Source organism: Helicoverpa zea, chromosome 14 (assembly GCF_022581195.2).
Source record: "Helicoverpa zea isolate HzStark_Cry1AcR chromosome 14, ilHelZeax1.1, whole genome shotgun sequence".
NCBI lineage: Eukaryota > Metazoa > Arthropoda > Insecta > Lepidoptera > Noctuidae > Helicoverpa > Helicoverpa zea.
Window position 1 is genome coordinate 8,150,932 of NC_061465.1, and position 18,805 is coordinate 8,169,736.

Sequence of the window (18,805 nt, forward strand, 5' to 3'; positions counted from 1 at the left end):
TCTGAAGTTCCTAACTTCTTCTTCTTCTTGTTTTTTTTTTTTTTTTTTTGAATAAAATTAAACAGAAATAATTACGATATTTTCCATAAGCCCTTCTAATAGGTATCATTGTTGCAATCGGCGTAGGTAGGGATTTCAATGAATATTAATGAATGTCATCCAATCATAAATAGAATATGAGATTAAAAATAAGGTTCATTTGCAACATTCTGAGAAACTGATTCCGAAAAACACATCTAATTAAGTTTGTAACAAAATGGTTTACTTAGATATGTTGTGATGGAAAAGAGTAATTAAAAGTAGTTTTTTTCAAACAAATAAAATATAAATCAGGTTCATATGAAACCATCCTAATCCTCAATGTATTCAAAAGTCAATACAAAATTCATTGTACCAACATTACACCTTTATTAACCCAAACCCATTACACTCAATCACATTCACACTTCACATCACAATAATTGCGAATAAATGCCAATTTATTGATCAATTATCGACCGATGATGGCTTGTCTCATCATCAATCATTCATTAACAAAGGACGGTGATGATAGGAAGATGATCAGTGAGCGTAACAGTGTGATGGATCAATGACTGTCGACATCTATCATTGTGGCTATGTTTCAGTCTATAAAGCTGTGATAATCTGGTTGTTGAACTGTAATTGATAGCTGGCTTGAGCGTTGACTTTTGTTTTTTACGTAGCTTTGTATTTTATGTAGTTGGTAAGATGGTTCTTTGGGAGTCTTTTATATGGTGAAAAGGGTATTGTTATTATAATTGTTATTATAATAAAACTTTAAATTGTCATTTCTGGATTTTGGTACAGAATCTAAAGCAAAGGTTTTTTTTGAAACTTTAAAAAAAAACATTGTTATGTATCAAGACTTTGAATATATTTTGAGCAAATTTTTTTAAAAATATTCAGGGGACGATAAGCAGGTAATAATTTTTCACGCTTCTATTCAAAGCATATCTGAATACTTACAGAATTAGTAGGTAAAAGCTCTTATAATTAGATATTATCTACTGCTCATAAGTGAAACACCTATATGATGTGGATATATTTAAGCGATAGAGCGTTTAAGATTCTCGAACAATTTATCGTACATGCAGAACTGACAAGCGGATGAATCATAAGCGTCTTGTAATTGAATTTATCGGCCGTTCATTAAGTAATGAAGCTGCCAAATGCCGAGATCATCCATTCATTTTATTGCGTGCATTAATAATGATCAGATAAATATAAATTATGTGAAGTATGATCTTTTTTCTTTAATTAAAATAGGAATGAACATGTTTTTTACATAATCTGGAATATGCGTAGAAAAAATAGACATATTGCCGAAATTATCTATTGTATTGTCGCATTTTATTATACCTACCTACACACAGATTTATCAATGTCAAATTTTACGAGATATCCAAAACAAATTTAGCTATTTCTATCTTTTAAATTCCATCATCCATTTTAGACCGACTTCCAAAAAAGTATGTGAATATTTTAGCCAGTAGACTAAACGGCGTCTATGTTTCTCACTTTAGGAATATTACGTAATTATATATAATATGAAGATTGATTTTCTAAGAACAGATTTGGAAACTTGAGTTATGAATTGAGGCGTTGCGTTAACCTGCCTAATATATGTCATAGTAATGCGTCTTTCCGTGGGTTTTACTTAATTAGGAAATTATGTAATAATGATGAACAGCTTGTATAGTTTGGACTCTTAGTTTCGTTGGCACTGCTTTGGAGCTACTTATGTTTAATGAAGGGAAAAAACCGTGTTAACTTACAAACTAGCATTTAATACCGTGAACATTAAGGGAGATTTCAAAATGTGTTTTAAATATGAACGTCTAAGTATACTAAAATATTGAATAAGTTTATATATACACATGCAATTTAAAATCATTTTTAACATACTTTAAGGTATCCTGTGGTTAAATCTTTTTGTTCCACAGAAAATAAAAGTGTCCTACTTTGAATTGAACCATTTAACTATAAAGATAACCAAAACATTTTCGGATTTTAAATCGCCGATTTAACCAATGTTCAGGCTGGTGAAATGGCACAACACACTCTTGGACTATCATCTTAACTTTCTTCGCATAATTCAATAATTCTAACACTACATTGTATGCAAACGTGTAGATTGAGCCACTATAACAACAGCACTAAATTACTTTATAATGAGAATATCAGCGCTGTAGTTAACCAATGTGTCAATTAAACATTAGCTGTCACCATTTCTTTGCCTATATCTACTTTCATCAGCCATTGTTCGGTTTGTGCGTTTATTTAGGAAGGAAACTACATTGTTTTGTGTGGGAATTATATTGGTAAGATGATGATTCATGTTATTGGTGTAACTTAAAACGTAAATAGTTGATAGAGAGTATTGTAGTAATTTCATTATGTTGCTGTACTGTAACTTTATTTCTTTCAATGTTTGTGCCAAGTTTTTTTTTAATGACTTTCTCTTAATTTTCTTTTAAGGTATTGATTTGGGTGAATTGCGAGCTGCATGCTATTTGTGACCCCTAACTTTGTTATGTAGTCAATTGTCTTTTACCTTTTATTTGTGTGTTATCTTTACCCCAAAACATAAATTAATAAATTATGTTAAATTAGCCACTGTTCTTACTTTCTGAATATTTATTGATAGTCTAGTTTATCTTTTCATGGCTCCTAAATATGCTGGTAATATTGTGTAACATTTTAAAAAGTTTAATGCCACTTAAGTTCTTTTCTTTTGATAGAAAACTGCATGAGGACAGTACATTTTTGTACAGTTGGTTAAGACAGAAACTGAATTTTCTTTTCACCAAATTCTTCTGGCTGAAAGATAACATCTAAGGCAACATATACTTACGGTTTGCAGTACGGTCATCATTTTCGCGCGTATCAGAAGACACCAATGAACACAGTTCTCAACACAACATAGTTTATTCACTGACACCGTAGTCCAAATCCTGCATACGTTACTCAAATTACGTTTAAGGGTTGGTAATTAATTGTAACCAGGGGTATACGGCCGTGAGGCGTTGCAGCCGTGGTGGAGTGAAGTTCAAGGCTAGACAGAGTTAGACTTATATACAGGGGTAGCGGAGCGTGGAGTTGCGCCTGTGTGGGTGCATAGGTGCAATGCGCATAGACGAGATGCACGCACACAGATGCACGGCTATGGTGCTCAAAGTACGCCCTTTGATTTATGTTGTGATTGTATGGTAATAAAACATGTCAATCAAGTTCTTAGACTTAAGAAAGTTAAATAAAAGTTCCTTTTTTCGTATTTTATGAATATTCAGATCTTTTGTGCAGTTTTTATGTAATTATAAATCTGTTCTCGTTGATGTAGTAATAAGTAAATAAAACTGGCTCTGAATAAAGCTGTTCTATAATAAATTATCGTGTGGATACTTGTTGTTTTATTTTTTTAATGAAATAATTTATATGCTTCACTCCTTAATTTTATTCATAACTAATTTCTATGCATCATAGTTTTTACGTCATCAGTCACCCGAATATTCTCAATTTAGGGTCAAAATAAAACGAGCTTATTTTGGAAGACGTTAAAAACTAAGCTAGATCTTTCACAGTTATAAATAATAGCATTAACTTAACAATGTCATGAAAACTATTAAAAGTAAAATCTTATCGTATTTTTCATTATAAAGGGTACTATAATTTATAGTGGTCATCAGAATCATTTAAATTAAGTAATCGAAGTACCAAATATCGAAATATCCAAATGGGTTTACACCATATTTCCATATGATACAGATATTTATAACACGTGTGCACCTTATGAAATGATGAGTTGTGGTATCATCTTTATTTATGTATGGTGGTGAAATTTGTTATTGATACCTGTTAAGAAGTTCTCATGGCTGTGATGGACTAATCGGATGGTTTCGATATCAGATTATTAGATTAATTGACAATAATCAATGGAATTAAATAATTAACATTAGAGTCAATGGTGTGTTATTAATAAATTCCAAACGTCAATGAAAATGAAATCTTTATTTGTAAACATAGGTTTAAGAAGGTGGTTCAAAGTACATATTATATTATTTGCCCATCTATGTTTTGCATTTAAGCGCACAAATACATGCGTTTTATGATTGTATAAAGTCAACATTATTAATTTGTTACAATAACTTTATTAAGTTTGGTATCTGTCATTTAAAACATGTTTTAACTCAAGACCTTTTCATTCTTTAAAAATAAGAAGCTCAATAAAAACTTACTTTACAACTACCTTATTTTATACTAAAGTTATATAATAAAGCTCGAAGCTAAATAAATAATAACAAAACTTTGAGTAGCAATGTGCATCTTCTCGGAGCGTTAACATTTCCACGCCTAGAGCGAGCCTAATCGTCTTTAAGGGTACCTTTAACATTTACTTAGGTTTATATCATTATGTAATAGGGACTTTTAAAGTATCCGACTACAGGAAATCATCATTATATCAATAACCATTATGTTCTCTGATATAGCTAAATAACATATAAAGATCTGTAGCTTCAGACTTGTTTATATAAAACTTTACATCCATTTTAAAATATTCTATCAAGTATTTAGCAAATATTTGAGAGTTCTGAAACAAATAACATTTAAAATATAAAAGAAAAACAAAAATAACCTTACTCTTTTTTTTTAGTTTTAATATTTCATTTATTTTGAAATAACTTCTTGCATAATCTTAATAACCCTTTCTCTTAGGGTCAAAAAACCTTTCAAGCTCAAGACATCTAAATTTTTCATAGCCCATATTTTCTTATTCCAACAAAATCATACGGTATCAAACAGTCGTGGGATCTAAAAGTCTCAAATTCTTTAGCAAGTCGTGTGGCATAAAGACACCCGTCAAGTTTCCTACCGAGCGCCATAACTTCCCAGTATATAAGTTAACAAAGCTATCGACTCATCTAGAAAGGGAAACTATTGTTTATTATTATAGTCCGATCCGCCGATATAATTCACACCTTGTATGTCATTGTCGTGTCAAAAGTATTTAAGCAACGTTTCCTTTTGTTGTGGCATTCATTATTATAGGTTTATGTACAATGGAGTTACATTTTTTTTTTCTAAAAAATAATGATACTTATTATATACAAAAACAGAAGGTTTTTGTAACACATTGTTAAACAAAAATATAGGATCTCTTTCATGAAACAAATTTATAAGGGAATTTTCCACCCTCTTGTTATATTGATGCTTAATGCATCAAAAAAATATTATTAAAAAAAACCTGTTTTCAGCGTCATTTAATTACTACTTAATAAAATTGGTGCTACAATAAAATAGGTCACTAATTTGTTAAAATACCTTTTCTGTACCGAAACATCATAATAAAAACCACTGAAATTGAGCGCCTATCCAAAAGAAACACACACTTCTCCAAACAAAAGCTTGCTTGTGTTCCGCCTACAACGATTTACTTCTCAGTACAACAACATCAACACTAGCCTATTATCAGCCGCCCAGAGTACTACCACTGCAAATTACCCCAAGGCTCAATTATCACGTGCCCCTACTAACTACTAGATAACACTATATCACTAAGTATTAGGTCCACTGATTGAAAATTGCTAGTTTCCGCGGCATTTCCTTGTAAGCTCGAACGCCTTTGCTAAGCGCCTACGCAAGCAACTGCAGCGAGTGGTTTAGAGGCTTGTGTGTTTTTCTGCTCCGTGATTTTTGTTTTTTGTTGTTATTATTGCTATGTTTTGTGTGTGTGTGAAAGAAAACATGTATGAATCAATGCAGTAAAGTTTTTGCTGTAAAGTCACAAAATAAATAGGAACGATGTCTAGATATTTACCGCCGCTACTGCTCTATTTACTGAAAATAAGTCACTTCCACAGTTAATAATACTTGTAACAAATGAAAAATTCCTCTCGATTATTTTTCAATTACATGATCTCGCAATACCACGTAAGAAAAGAACTGTTTTACTTTCATTACATCTATCTTACACCAATTAAACGTTACATTACGACTACAATGATCTCTACTGAAAATTCTACAAAGATTAATGACGTAATGACCGATCATCATGATGGACAGACTTAGAACAGATTCCATTACGTGACAAACTGCACTAACGATTTATAATGTACGTGTGACATGAGTAATGTACACTGTTTAAAGTATCGACTGCAGTAATGAGGTGGGTAATATCTATAGACTATAAATGACTGTATCGTTGGTCTAATCGCTGCAGCTTTGATACTGATGCCTGGTTATCATTGATCGTTCATTTTTTACCTGAGGAATTAAGTTGATAGGGATCCACTATTGGTAATCTTTAGTGTTATTGATGCTTCTGGTTATGTTAAGCTTTTTTATCTTCTCACTGCTTTGCACCGGCTTCCATTCGCACAGAGAAGGATTGAGGGTTAATCTGCTATTTGTGCTGTTTACAAAGTGACTTTGCAATTTGCAAACAGCCGTCAATAGGATGCATATGTCAATAAACATTAAACCCACCATCCAGAACAGATAAGGCAGTAAAGTTTAACGACAGTGCGTAAATCATAAATATTTATTGGCTGAATAAAATACAGAGACTTAACTACCAAAGGTTCCGTCCGCTTTTACAACGGCTGCGCTCAATCTAATGATAGCTTGCCGTCCTTACCTTCCTGATTCCTCATAGCAGGTAGGTACTGGTACACTGGAAAACGCGGAACTTAGGAAGGAAACGAGAGTGAAATGCGCACACCCAGTCACCCAACCCCCAGTGATAACACAACACAGGTCTGACCACTTTTTTGTCACTTCTAGTGCTTCTAGCCAGTGGCAATTAGTAGGGTTTCCTGGTCAAGCTTCTTTATCCAATTATAGATTTCAAGTTTGCGAACAAGAAAGTTTAATGTCGACTCTTTATTTTATATCCTAGTTGTCCGTTTGAGTTAAGAATTGATAAAGTTTTTGCTGTTTTAAGTAAAGATTTCTCAAAGTTTGAAAGATTGAGGAAGCCTTAAATAGGTAGGTATTTGTTGGTTCTCAACATTCAATAGTTAGCATGTGGCTGGCATATTTTTACACAATTTAATTAAATAGAAACGTTGGTGCTGGTTCATGTTCAGAATTAAACATTTATTTTCATTCGTCAGTGAGTACAGCCGCAACTCAACCATAAGCTAATTTGATACAAATTGCTCTTTGTTCAGGGACTAAGTCTTTTGTTCAGTTCTGTTTCTTTCAGTCTTTGTTTATCGAAGATTATTTTCAGAGTCTTAGTAGCTTTCAAAAGAAACTTGGGCCACCTTATTATATCTTATTACATGTATTAACTACGTTATTGTAAGAAGTACCAGCAATATTTATTATATAAAAAGTTAATGAATTATACCTTATACTAAAAGTGGTGCTTTTTGAAACCACTTATTGTAAGGTGTATGGTATGGTTGTATGGTAAGGTGGTAGGTATATTAAGTTTCCAAAAAGCCACCTCAATACTTACCAAATACCGAGTCCACAGGCACGTGGTACAAAATTGTAGCCGTCTCCTGCTGAATATAGGGCAATTTGGGACTTGGGCAGCGCTCAGCCATCCGGGACCTTCTTCCAATCGTCTCCAAATAATCCAGTAAGTAATTGATGCAAGGTGTAGACTTTCTTTTGGCGATGGTTTTAAAAGCCTTGAGGTTAATTGACATCAAGCTTCATTGTGTAATTTTGGTCTATTGTAGAGGAAAGCTACGCTTTTGTAAGTGAAATCGCGAGAAACTGCTAGTGGCCAATGTAATGAAATATTTTTTGGTCATCCCGTACCCGGTTATGAACTCTACAGCCTATCTCCTTTTCCAGATTTAATATATAATCTAAGTATCTATCTATCCACCTAAATATCTCAGTCGGTTAAGCCGTTTTAGCGTGAAGCCTACTGACTGACTTTTTACCGAATATATAAATCCAACTTTTCATGTTTTTACACTTTATAAAATAAAAATAAGTATCAGAAATGAGTACTAAAATTAAACTGTTCACGTAAAACAAATCATTCTTAGCTGACAAATTAACTTCGCCTTCGTGCAGTTTTTTTTTGTTTAAAGATATATTAATCTTAAGACAATGTTCGTGATTAAGTAAATTACAGTGCGTAAGAGTTGTAAGAGGTTGTTAAACGATCTTCTATAATTGTATCATTACCAGTCAAGCTAGATAATATCGCGAGAACTTAATAAGTCATGAAATATGAATTACGATTTTAATTTAAATATCTATCATTTTACAGATGCCTTTGTTGGTTCATTCAACTTTTAAAATTGTAGGTTCGTGTTTCTATAGTTTAACATTTAATAACGCAATGAAATATTATTTCAATAAGTTGTTAGTTTCTTTACGTTTTGTCATTTGTTTCAAATAATTTTAATAATATCGCATGCAATAGGATTTCCGTAAGTACTTATTACCGCTCACCTCCTTCATTTCTCCAAGATGTACTCATCATTTACAAATTAACGACACATAGATAGATAGGTAATAAAATATAGGTGTTACTTCAAATACAATCAATAGCGATCTTTATTAAATTATTAAACTTACACTAAGTACAGACCTATCCCAAATTATTGCACATCATATTAGGAAGAAGACACGAAAACTAATTTTGTAATAAATAATTCAAAGCATTGTTTTACATTATTGCGTTCTACTTAAAGATATTAACTGTAATGTATATTGTTCTTAACAACAGCCTCTTCTTGTACATAACGTGTTATTTACATTTAAATGGTGCTTGATGAATACTCTGCTCACTTTCATATTAAGAAACCGTCGAGATGTTAGCTAACATAGTCACTTAAAGTGCTTCTAATCTCATTATATTATATAATTTCATGGCGTTAGTAATCATAAGAAATCATTTTCTTCTTTCCTTCATCCCACCTTGATAGATCCTTTCTTCTTTAAAAACCATCAATCTTTATTCTTCTGTCAACATTGGCTCCTATATTTACAGTACCCTAACAATTCTTAACAACATTTGGATCTAGTATAACTTATGACGATGTTCTTTTCTTTTCATTTCTCTCACTTTTGTTCTTAGAGAAGGGCGTTGGGCCTGACTCGTTCTTGTGTTCTGGCTTTACCATACGTTTAGGGTGTGAGTGGTAATTTCTAGGGAAGGATGGGGGCTTCTGTTTTCCCACTGGTGGTACTTGACGGTAGCCTATCGTGTATTCCGCCTCAGGATTGTAGTTTTGTTGAAGTACCGATTGGCTGTATGATGAAGGCATCGGGTGTGAGTTTACGTACGACACTTTCTCTGTTGAAGGGTTGTGAAGGAAGGTCTGTGGCACCATCACTTTGTATGGCAACTGGTACTTTGAATGAGGCATAGGAGTAACGTAGCTTACAGATTGAATAGCTCCGGAGTTCTGTTTGCCAGCCTTGTAGTGTGTCGGTAGTACGGTCGCTACTGTGTGATCCTTGCTCGGGTAGTTCTCTGACAGGACTAAACCTTCGTCATCTGCCTGTTGCTCTTGTTGCTCATACACATAATTTTGCTGGCCACCTTCATCTGATTGTGAGGCGTGGCTCGATTGTAAGTTTTGCGATTGATATAGTGATTGAGATTCAGGCTGTTGCTGACTGTGCTGAATTCGGGTAAAGTATTCGCTGGAAATATGAGACACAGCCGAGTTTTTAGCTCCTTCGTAAGAAGGTGCAGATGTAACTGCTGATTCGTATCCGGCCGACACTGAATGCGAATATTGTTCTGGAGATCCGTAATTAGGAGCTACAGTGTTTGAATGTTCATATTCTGCCTCGGCATGTGGAGCGGGTGTACCATATTCAACACCGGGAGTACCGTATTCAGCGCCCGGAGTTCTGTACTCAGCTCCAGGAGTGACAGCAGTTTCATAGCCAGCACTGACCTGTGCAGGAGCCTCATATTGAACCTGGCCACTAGTATACTGAGCACCATCTCCTCCTTGGTTCAGAGATGATTGATGATCTTGAAGCTCTTGTGAACTCACGTGTTCCGTTTCTTGTTCGTATTGTGATGAAGGCAGGTAAAACTTTTGTGAGGAAACAGCGGACTGTGACTGTGGTGTGTATTGGTATTGGTACTCTTGTTTCTGTGGCTGCGAAGATTGTTTGTAAATAGAATATCCTTGAGGCATCGACATGTACTGGTGACGAACATAACTTGATGGGTATCTAGCCATGACAGGTTGTACAGCTGAGTATTGCACTCCAGCGGAAAGATGAGCTTGAGTGTATGATGGCTGGACGTAAGGGTTTGCGTAATGCTGAGGCTCCTGTTGAGAAGATCCACTCTGACCGTGCCCTCCCTGGCTGTAACTGTCCTGACCTTGACTCTCGAGACTTTGGGAGCTGGGATAAGCCATTACTTGGGGAGCGAACCTGTATCCAGCCTTCTTGAAGTACTGGTTAACTAACTCTTGCAAGTTCAAATGATTTAAATAATTAGACAGTGGGTAGTTTTGTGGTAAATTAGCGTACAGTTCAGCTGAGGGGTTGGTCAGAGACGAGCTAGGTATTCTCAACACTAAGACTGGAACCACCTTTTGCTCTAAGTGAGAACCGGGTGTACGTAAATGATCTTGGGTCAATCCAACGTTTTGGTATTCTGGATTTTTGATCAGCTGGGTTGGGTCAACTAAGTAATCTGGCATGACTGATGGGAACTGGCCACTTAAGCCGGAGAATTGTTCACCATTGTATGTCGTGTACAGTGTCGAAGGATGTTGGTATGAGTTACCGCTTTGTTCAGATGAAGAGTAGGATGCAGGCTGGGGCGCTGGTGTGTTAAACTCAACAGACGGTTTCTCATAGTGGTACGCAGGTTTCTCCTCTTTCACAGGCACCAATTCATAAGCTTGTGAAGTCTGAATTTCGACGCTGGTTTTAAGCTTTTGGCCTGATTGATCATAATGATTGAAGGAATGAGTATTTGCTGGAGGAATATCTTCTTGGGAATAAGGATAGATCATGAATTTTCCCTTTTCTTGTGCAGGTTTTCCGAAGTATGAATACGTGTAGCCGTTGTTAGTTTTGTATCCGTATCCAAGATTGGCGTCTATGGTACGTTTGCCTTTCGACTTTTCTGTGTCGTTTACTATTTCAATGGCTATGACAGCTGGGAAGGTTGGTTTTCCAGGTTGCTGTGTTTTTGACTTATCTTCGCTGACATTCTTTTTATCTTCTTTTGGTGCTTCTTTGTTGATTCCATACTTTGCCTCAACGTCTCTAAGGAATTTCTTCTCATCTGCCGTTAGCGTCGCATTTGCTTGTTTGTCTTTATCTTTTACTTCTGACTTGTATTTCTTCGGATCTGGATCGGCAGTGGTCGTCGCTAACGCCACACAAACCAGCACCTGGAATTGATAAAAAATATTTGTTAATATAAAGTAAAAATAAGTAAGATCACATACATGTATTAATAATTATTGATTTTTGCTAAACGGAAATGCTAAAAACATTTAAATAATTTAATGTGTAATTTATCGATTAATGAATTAATATTTATTTTCCGGGTTATAATTTGCTACTAATAACGTTATCGTCAAAACGGTACATGTGCAAGGTACACCTGTCTACAAACAACTCTATTCGGCAGTATTCCAAACAGGTATAGAAAGATGTAGTTGTTCTCAATGGCATGTGTACCAGCAGTGACCATCTGTACAACATCACATTAACTGTTCGCGTGCTTCTCTCGTTCACTCTCTAAGCGACCACTGCAATTGGGTAACATTATATTTATTTCTTAGTATACCAACATTGAGTAAATCTTGTGAAATTTTACAACTGTTACGAGGCAATGATGCCTGATGATCATTTCATGTAATGCACATATCCGCATATGAATTGTCGCACATACGTCATTTACGATCATTATTGGCATTCCTCCGTAATGTGAGCATACGCTTTTGAATGTAATATTAAAATTATCAATGTAAGATTTTAAAAATTACAAAATGACTTTTTGTTATGATTGTTAAGTAAACGGTTCACAAAAGAATGGCTAGTGGTGTGTGGATGCGTGCTATCATTCCCTGCGATCTGTCGCTTGCGCAAGAGTGATTTTCTCGCGGTGCGCGCGACCCGTTGCGCCTGCGACTTTCCACGACCTCAGGTTCTCGATGGTTACCTCGACTGATTAATTAACGACATGTTCACATTATGTGGAAGTTGTAACTATGAAATTATGTAACAGTTGCACGCTCACCGGCGACTTGGTGCGAATTTTACATCCGCAGTTCATTAGTTCATTCGTAATAATGCCGGAATTATACTAATTGATGCAGATAAAGATAAAAAAGAGAATGAGCTCTCTTCTTTAACGATTGTAATAAATAGCAATATCCGCATAGCATTACGTTGGAGTGTTTGATACAAATGTAGAAATAATTACAATGCACCACTGAGTGATGTCAAGTGATGATCTCGACATGTTCGTGCGCTTACCGATGCAATACGAGATGAAAGTAATAGTCGGGAGCTGATATAAATGTTCAGAGAAAGTCGGAGGCCAGCGTCCAGTTCAGGATTGCGACACCGAATAACAATACGTTTCCTAGTTACGGCCTCACTCCTGCCAACTTTAGATAACTGTAATTTAAATGTGTTCGGATCGATCCTCTTTTGTTTTGTCTTGGCAATGTTTACGACGAAAATATTACGAGCAAAATAGATAGTGCAGAGTTGATTTTGCTAACGGTAAAATGAGAGGCGTGAAATTGATTTTACGCAAAAGCAAAGACTACAATGTAAGCAAACTATTATAGATACAAACAAAATCTTATTCTGAATCTGAATTTATATTTCAGCAATTTGCTGAAGTGACAATTCTGTAGATACAACGTCTAGAAAACCATGCTTACTGTTTTTTCAGGTAAAACTGTTAAAGAACACATCTTCGATATTGAGAAAAATATTTTGTTACAGCTAAAGTACTTAATTGGTTACCCTTTTTTTCACGTAAACAGCAGTACGCAAATAATATTGTTAGTTAAGATAGTGGGAATGCTCACAGTCAGCATTACTAGGTATGCAAGGTACGCTTTCAGGTCGTACGCAGTCTGCATCTTTGTTATACTGTGCTTTATTTGAAATAGATGGACTTTATGTAGTGTGTGATATAAGTAAGTTCTCATACCGATTAGTCAACTTTTATTCAATATATAAAGTTTGAATGTATACGGATAACAATGTGGCCGTAGCTCTTACTATAAATAAATAATCACCTAGAACACTCTAATTGCAAACATTTAAGTGTTGGATTTATTTGCAATGTTATTTATGATGATTTGCATCATTTAACTTTAACCACAACTGGACTATTTTTAGTTTTCAAATCTCCGATTTAACGAATAGGCGACAAATTAATGGCTGCTTATGGTTTTTTCATCAGAGCAGATTCACTGAAAACCACTTTTGCGGTCTCTCATTAAAGCTGTTATGTCCATAACAGTCTATATGGCAATCATTCTTATGTCGAAGACGAAATTGAAAGAAACCGCTTAAATTTTTGGCCATTAAAAATAAAGAAGAATTCCTCTTGGGTCTTTTACTAATTTCAGGTTATGTATACTGTTACAAACTAACTTTTACTCGAATTAGTTTACTAAAAAAACAGTCTCAAAAATAACATTTGTTGAATTTATCTTTACAATGCCCATAAAGTTGCTTCAAGTGTAATAATAGAAACATTTACATGAAATGACTATTGTTACATAACTAGATGAGTCTATCATCGTGTTTTGTAATTCTCGCAATGCACTTGCGTCTACGCATCAATGTCTATGATCCGATGACGGTGATCAACGAGCGCGTGCGCACACCATAATTTGTTAAGTCATAAGCTGTAGATTGCAAAAGAAATATTTTAAACTGTCCTTTTATTTAAGTAAATTGATTTAGTCTTTAGTAAATAATTAAATCACTATTAAATATAGCTAAACTAAGTTAAGGGTTAAAAGAAAGAGTAACATCTTCAATTCTGTTTTATATGTAGAGTAAATCGAAACGCCTCAACGTTTCGATTAACCCCAATAGAAAATTCGACATCCGTGCAATTTTTATGCGAAATGCAAATGAAGACTAATTTCTAGTGCTTTACGGACATTATATCATAATTATATAATAATCAACTACATATTAAGCCGACGGAATGTATCAACAAATTATGCAAGCACCTAATAAGATAATTTAATGCGGAAAATATGTGCATAATCTTACTAATTCCGTAAAAAAACGGAAATAATTACGTTGTATGACCATTCGCGTCTACCGCGTGTTATGTGTTATATGCGTTATAGTAAGCATGTGTAATGTGTGTAATTGCAGTTAGAAGAAGCTACATGTTTGTGGCCATAAATCACTGTCCTACTTTTAAATAAATAAATAAAACCTACTTCCTCCTACTTTTATGACGTATTTATTGGCACACCGACATTATTATTATTGAATCACTAACAAATGCACATGGAAGCACAGGCTCCAGCAGGTCAACCTACCTAAGTCTGTCACATTTTATTACGATGAAGAAAAAATGACCAACGAAGATGTCATAACGCAAAATCTCCTAAGACAGTAGCGAAGTACCGAAGGAACTTTGGAATCCAAAAATTACTATGATGAATTAAAACGCAACAGCAAAGACAATAGTTTGTAGCAATAATGAACTCTCACTATTCGCAAGTTAATTTACAACAATAGTTTTACTACTACTACCGTATAACGTCTGCATGCCAAATTGTAGAAAGTTCAAAGACTCTATACATATTTCAATTAGTTTTAAAACCATTTAGTATACCCGCACACTGAAGACTTTTTAGTCAGCCAATAGTTTGATCGGGAGCTTGATAAGTAGGTACGGGGTATGGAAGTACGCGCATAAATACGATCAGGTATTTGGCCGGTATCAACCCTACTAAAAACTTTGATAGAATTCCCGATTTTCTTTAAAAAATATTTTTTATTTATTTATTTATTTATTTATTTATACTTCATGCACATTTCGTACAATGGCGGACTTAACGCCTTAGGCGTTTTCTCCCAGTCTACCTAAGTCTAGTCTAGTCTAAAAATATTTTTTTCCAACCATCGGGGCAGTTGTCGCCCTACTGTTTAGTCTGTAGTGTGCGGGTAAGCTTAACGATGATTGATAGCCGTCATAATATTGATCAATCAAAACGAACGTAGCTATGAACTTAATTACAAAGAGCCATCCTCATTTTAGGTGTTATATCACCGGCATTGAGCAACCGCATATTTTAATTATGATGACACAATATTATAACAGTCTTAGTTATTTACCTTTCGTCAATTTATGCCTATTAAAAGATGAATCGAAAATGCACAGTTTCAAGCTAACTACAGGGGCCCGATTCTCCTAATTTTATTTAAGCAACATACGATTCACGTTCGACTGCGATCCAATCCCGACTCGATTACGATTGAAACGTATGTGGCATTCCGCTAATTTTTCTTTAAAATAAACGTTTTTATCCTTTTCTATCATTCAATAATGAAGCATTTTGTCTGCAAATGATTATCTATTGGAATATGATTGTAGAGCAAACTACCGTATAGACCAAAATCACCAAAATAGCAGACCAATCGCAAACCAATCGAATGTTGTTGGAATACGATTGGTCTTACATTAGTAGCAGAATGCCCGATATGGTTAAAACTGCTATTGCGATCATATTGCGATTCGATTTATACCTATTCGATTTTGACATTATTAACTTAGGAGAATCGGGCCCCAGGACAATGTGTTACCAATTTAATACGATTACTTTAAAAATTAATTGAACACATTTTTTTTAGATCTCTCTATGAAACTGAAATCGGTCAGTGGATATCCTTAGGGGCGGAGTGCTCTCCTCTATAATTTCGCTACTACATTGTGACATCAAATTCACCATCTTTTGTTTCTTTACGTTGTCTCATTCAGCCTGCCTGCCCTATATAACCTAAAGTAATTGACAGTTGAAGTCACAAATCTTAAGTATTTACAGTCAGTTCACTTCACACAATGCAAACTTTCATCCATCGCAGACTTGAATGTGTAAGTTCAAACGATCCTTAACATTAGATAATATTACATTATCGCGGTGTAATTACGCTTTATTGACAACCATATCGAAATTGAATATAAACTAAGATTTATGTGCAGTCAATTGTAATATTTTACAGTCAGCAGTCAATTGTAATATTGTAAGTCAGCTTATATCTATTTGCGACATCAAAGAAGGCATGTATGACATTATAGTTTATTGCTTACTACATAGATATTTCCTCGTTTCAAGAAATATTTCTTTGACTGGTATTTAGGTGCAGACGAGTAAATCGCGTACGTTTATGCACAACTTCCTTTTGATTAGGTAAGTAATTAGTAATTACCAATAGCGAAGGTACTACAAACTTTATATTATGTGAGCAAATTGAATACCTGATCCTGCGAAGTTCATACTATTTTAGTAAGTCGGAATTTTAGAAGTTATTCTCAATTTTAGCATGGAAACCAATCAATAAACAAATCCGGGTTCGGACGATTTTGAGTAATTAATTGTGTGTATAAGATAACAACAGGTAATAAGTGTTAGAAAATTATTACTGTAATCATAATTATTACAAGATCTTTACAATCAATAAGTCAGTTACAGTCATCAACCGGGTCATGACCACGCTAAAAATACACGCAATGCGATTTAACTTTACGTTCATCTGATATCTTTAATCTCTTAAATCGGAAGCCAAGCCCATTATAATTGCGTACTTATGTAATGCTAAGATGATGGAGTGAGAACAAAAAGATACTACTTTCAGTATAGTCGACAACTTTAAGGAACTTGCGATTCTTATAGTTCTTCAATTGTTTGTTGACATAAAAGCTTGTTCCATTTCTAGAAAAGCTTGCCACGGAATTTCGAACTCTAAGGCAAACTTGATAGGGACATTTTTTGCTAACCTCAGTTCATGGTGTCATTCTCAGCTGATTTAAGTAAGGTGACCTTGTAAAGTCGTGTAAGGGACCTTCTGTCTTATTCTTGGGGAAACGAAGGGACTCTTCTATTAAAAAAGTAAGTTTCTTTCTAAAAAAGTAAATGAAACCGAACCCCACACTAGAGGAGACAGGGTGTCTCATGAGTCTTTCGTCTGTAGTGGAGCAATATACAATAAGGATTATCATACAAGCTATAACGATTTCCTAAAATTTCTACTCGTAGAACAAACTTTAAGAATATGAGAAGAATTGATTGCCGCAAAAGACACTCAGAGAAAGGACATTGCCTTTCATCTGTGTTAACATGATTACTTTCCAATCAATAGACATAAACCTATATCATTAAAAGCTTAGACAGACTTCCTTATCAAGCTGCTAGGTACATTTTATTGCACTGCAGTTTAATTTTACGCCTATTTGACGGCCTGATAATTAGTTCTTATTTAGTCTATATCGTTCTACCAAGAAATAGGTAATTTATAATAGAGAGGAAATATTTTTTTGTTTGTTTGTACCATGAAGCCTCCAAAACTATTGAACCAATTAAAAAAAAAAAACTTTCAATGCTAAAAAGCTACACTCTTCCTGAGTAGCACAGGCTATACCTGAGTAGCATAGGCTATACATTATCCCGGTACGAGCCGAAGTTTCCACGGGACACGAGTGAAACCGCTGCATAAAGGCTAGATTATAGGTATAATATTTAAACTTTATGCGGAAGAATATAAACTGGATTTCATTGATTACGAAAGTGCATTGTAATAAGATGTAAATATAAATGTTACAGCTTTCAACGTGACCTTACACCTCGTTTATTTACATACGAAATTGAAATCGATCGAACTCGAAAGTTGCGTGAAATTGAATAATTGCGATTGATAAACAGTTAATAGATTAATTAATGCATGCAGTTCTTTTTCGTCTCGTTGCATCAATCAAAAATATTTACATATCATTATTAAGACTCATTAATTATCTACCGTTAATAAAATGTTTCCATTTAATAGAGCAATTCAGAAATACTTTTTACTAAAAAACATGATTATGACAGAAGTTAACTGAATATGGTGTTTCAATTACTTCATTGTAGGTACATGATTAGCTCAATTAGGTACAAGTTCAAATGTCAACGCATTCTATAATACCGATTACGAAGGGATACAATAACTGATCGCAACACTGATGAAGATTGAGAAACAAACTTGAACTTTACGCCACTTACGAATAAGCATTACTCTTATATAACTCAAAAACAACATTTACCAGTACATATAACCGCATGATGACGTCACCGCGCCGCACTTTCTGTCAAAAGAAAACAGACTTATCAGACCACGGCACTACACATCACATCACTGTTATCACGTTATCACATACACTGTTTATACCTGTGTGTTGTCCGGAGTGGATATATGGAGCGAGCGGGTACATGCAAAGCAATGGTTCAGCCAAACACAACGCTACGTTCTTTTATACCTCGGAAACATTCCCACGAGATGCGCAAGAGTCTCCGCTTGACCGAAAGCGCTCACTCCGGTACAGCGCCACGCGTGTAGTCCACGCGACCAACTTGATTGCGTGCTTTCACAAGCGCGACCAGATCAATTTCTTCGTTACCTTTTTTGTAGTACTTTCACGGTGCACCTGTGTTTCAGGTATTTCTTTAGGAAATGCAGTTTTTATGTCAGACGTCTATTAGCGAATTGGCGTTAAATCGACTCGTGTACCGTGACGACAAACTGTACGATGCTCGCTTACGATTTCAAACGCTTTGGCCTTATTTACTCGGTATCC

General features: G+C 34.8%; 1 protein-coding gene across 1 annotated transcript; it reads right to left on the reverse strand.

Moving 5' to 3' along the window:
• Positions 1-8,519: 8,519 nt before the first annotated feature.
• LOC124636565 lies at positions 8,520-18,465 on the reverse strand. The gene is made up of 3 exons (XM_047172701.1): positions 18,400-18,465; positions 18,275-18,316; positions 8,520-11,369 (listed from the first exon to the last, which is right to left on the reverse strand). Exons 2-3 carry the CDS (start codon positions 18,290-18,292, stop codon positions 9,024-9,026), a joined length of 2,364 nt encoding a protein of 787 aa, XP_047028657.1. The 5' UTR covers positions 18,293-18,316; positions 18,400-18,465; the 3' UTR covers positions 8,520-9,023.
• Positions 18,466-18,805: the final 340 nt, after the last annotated feature.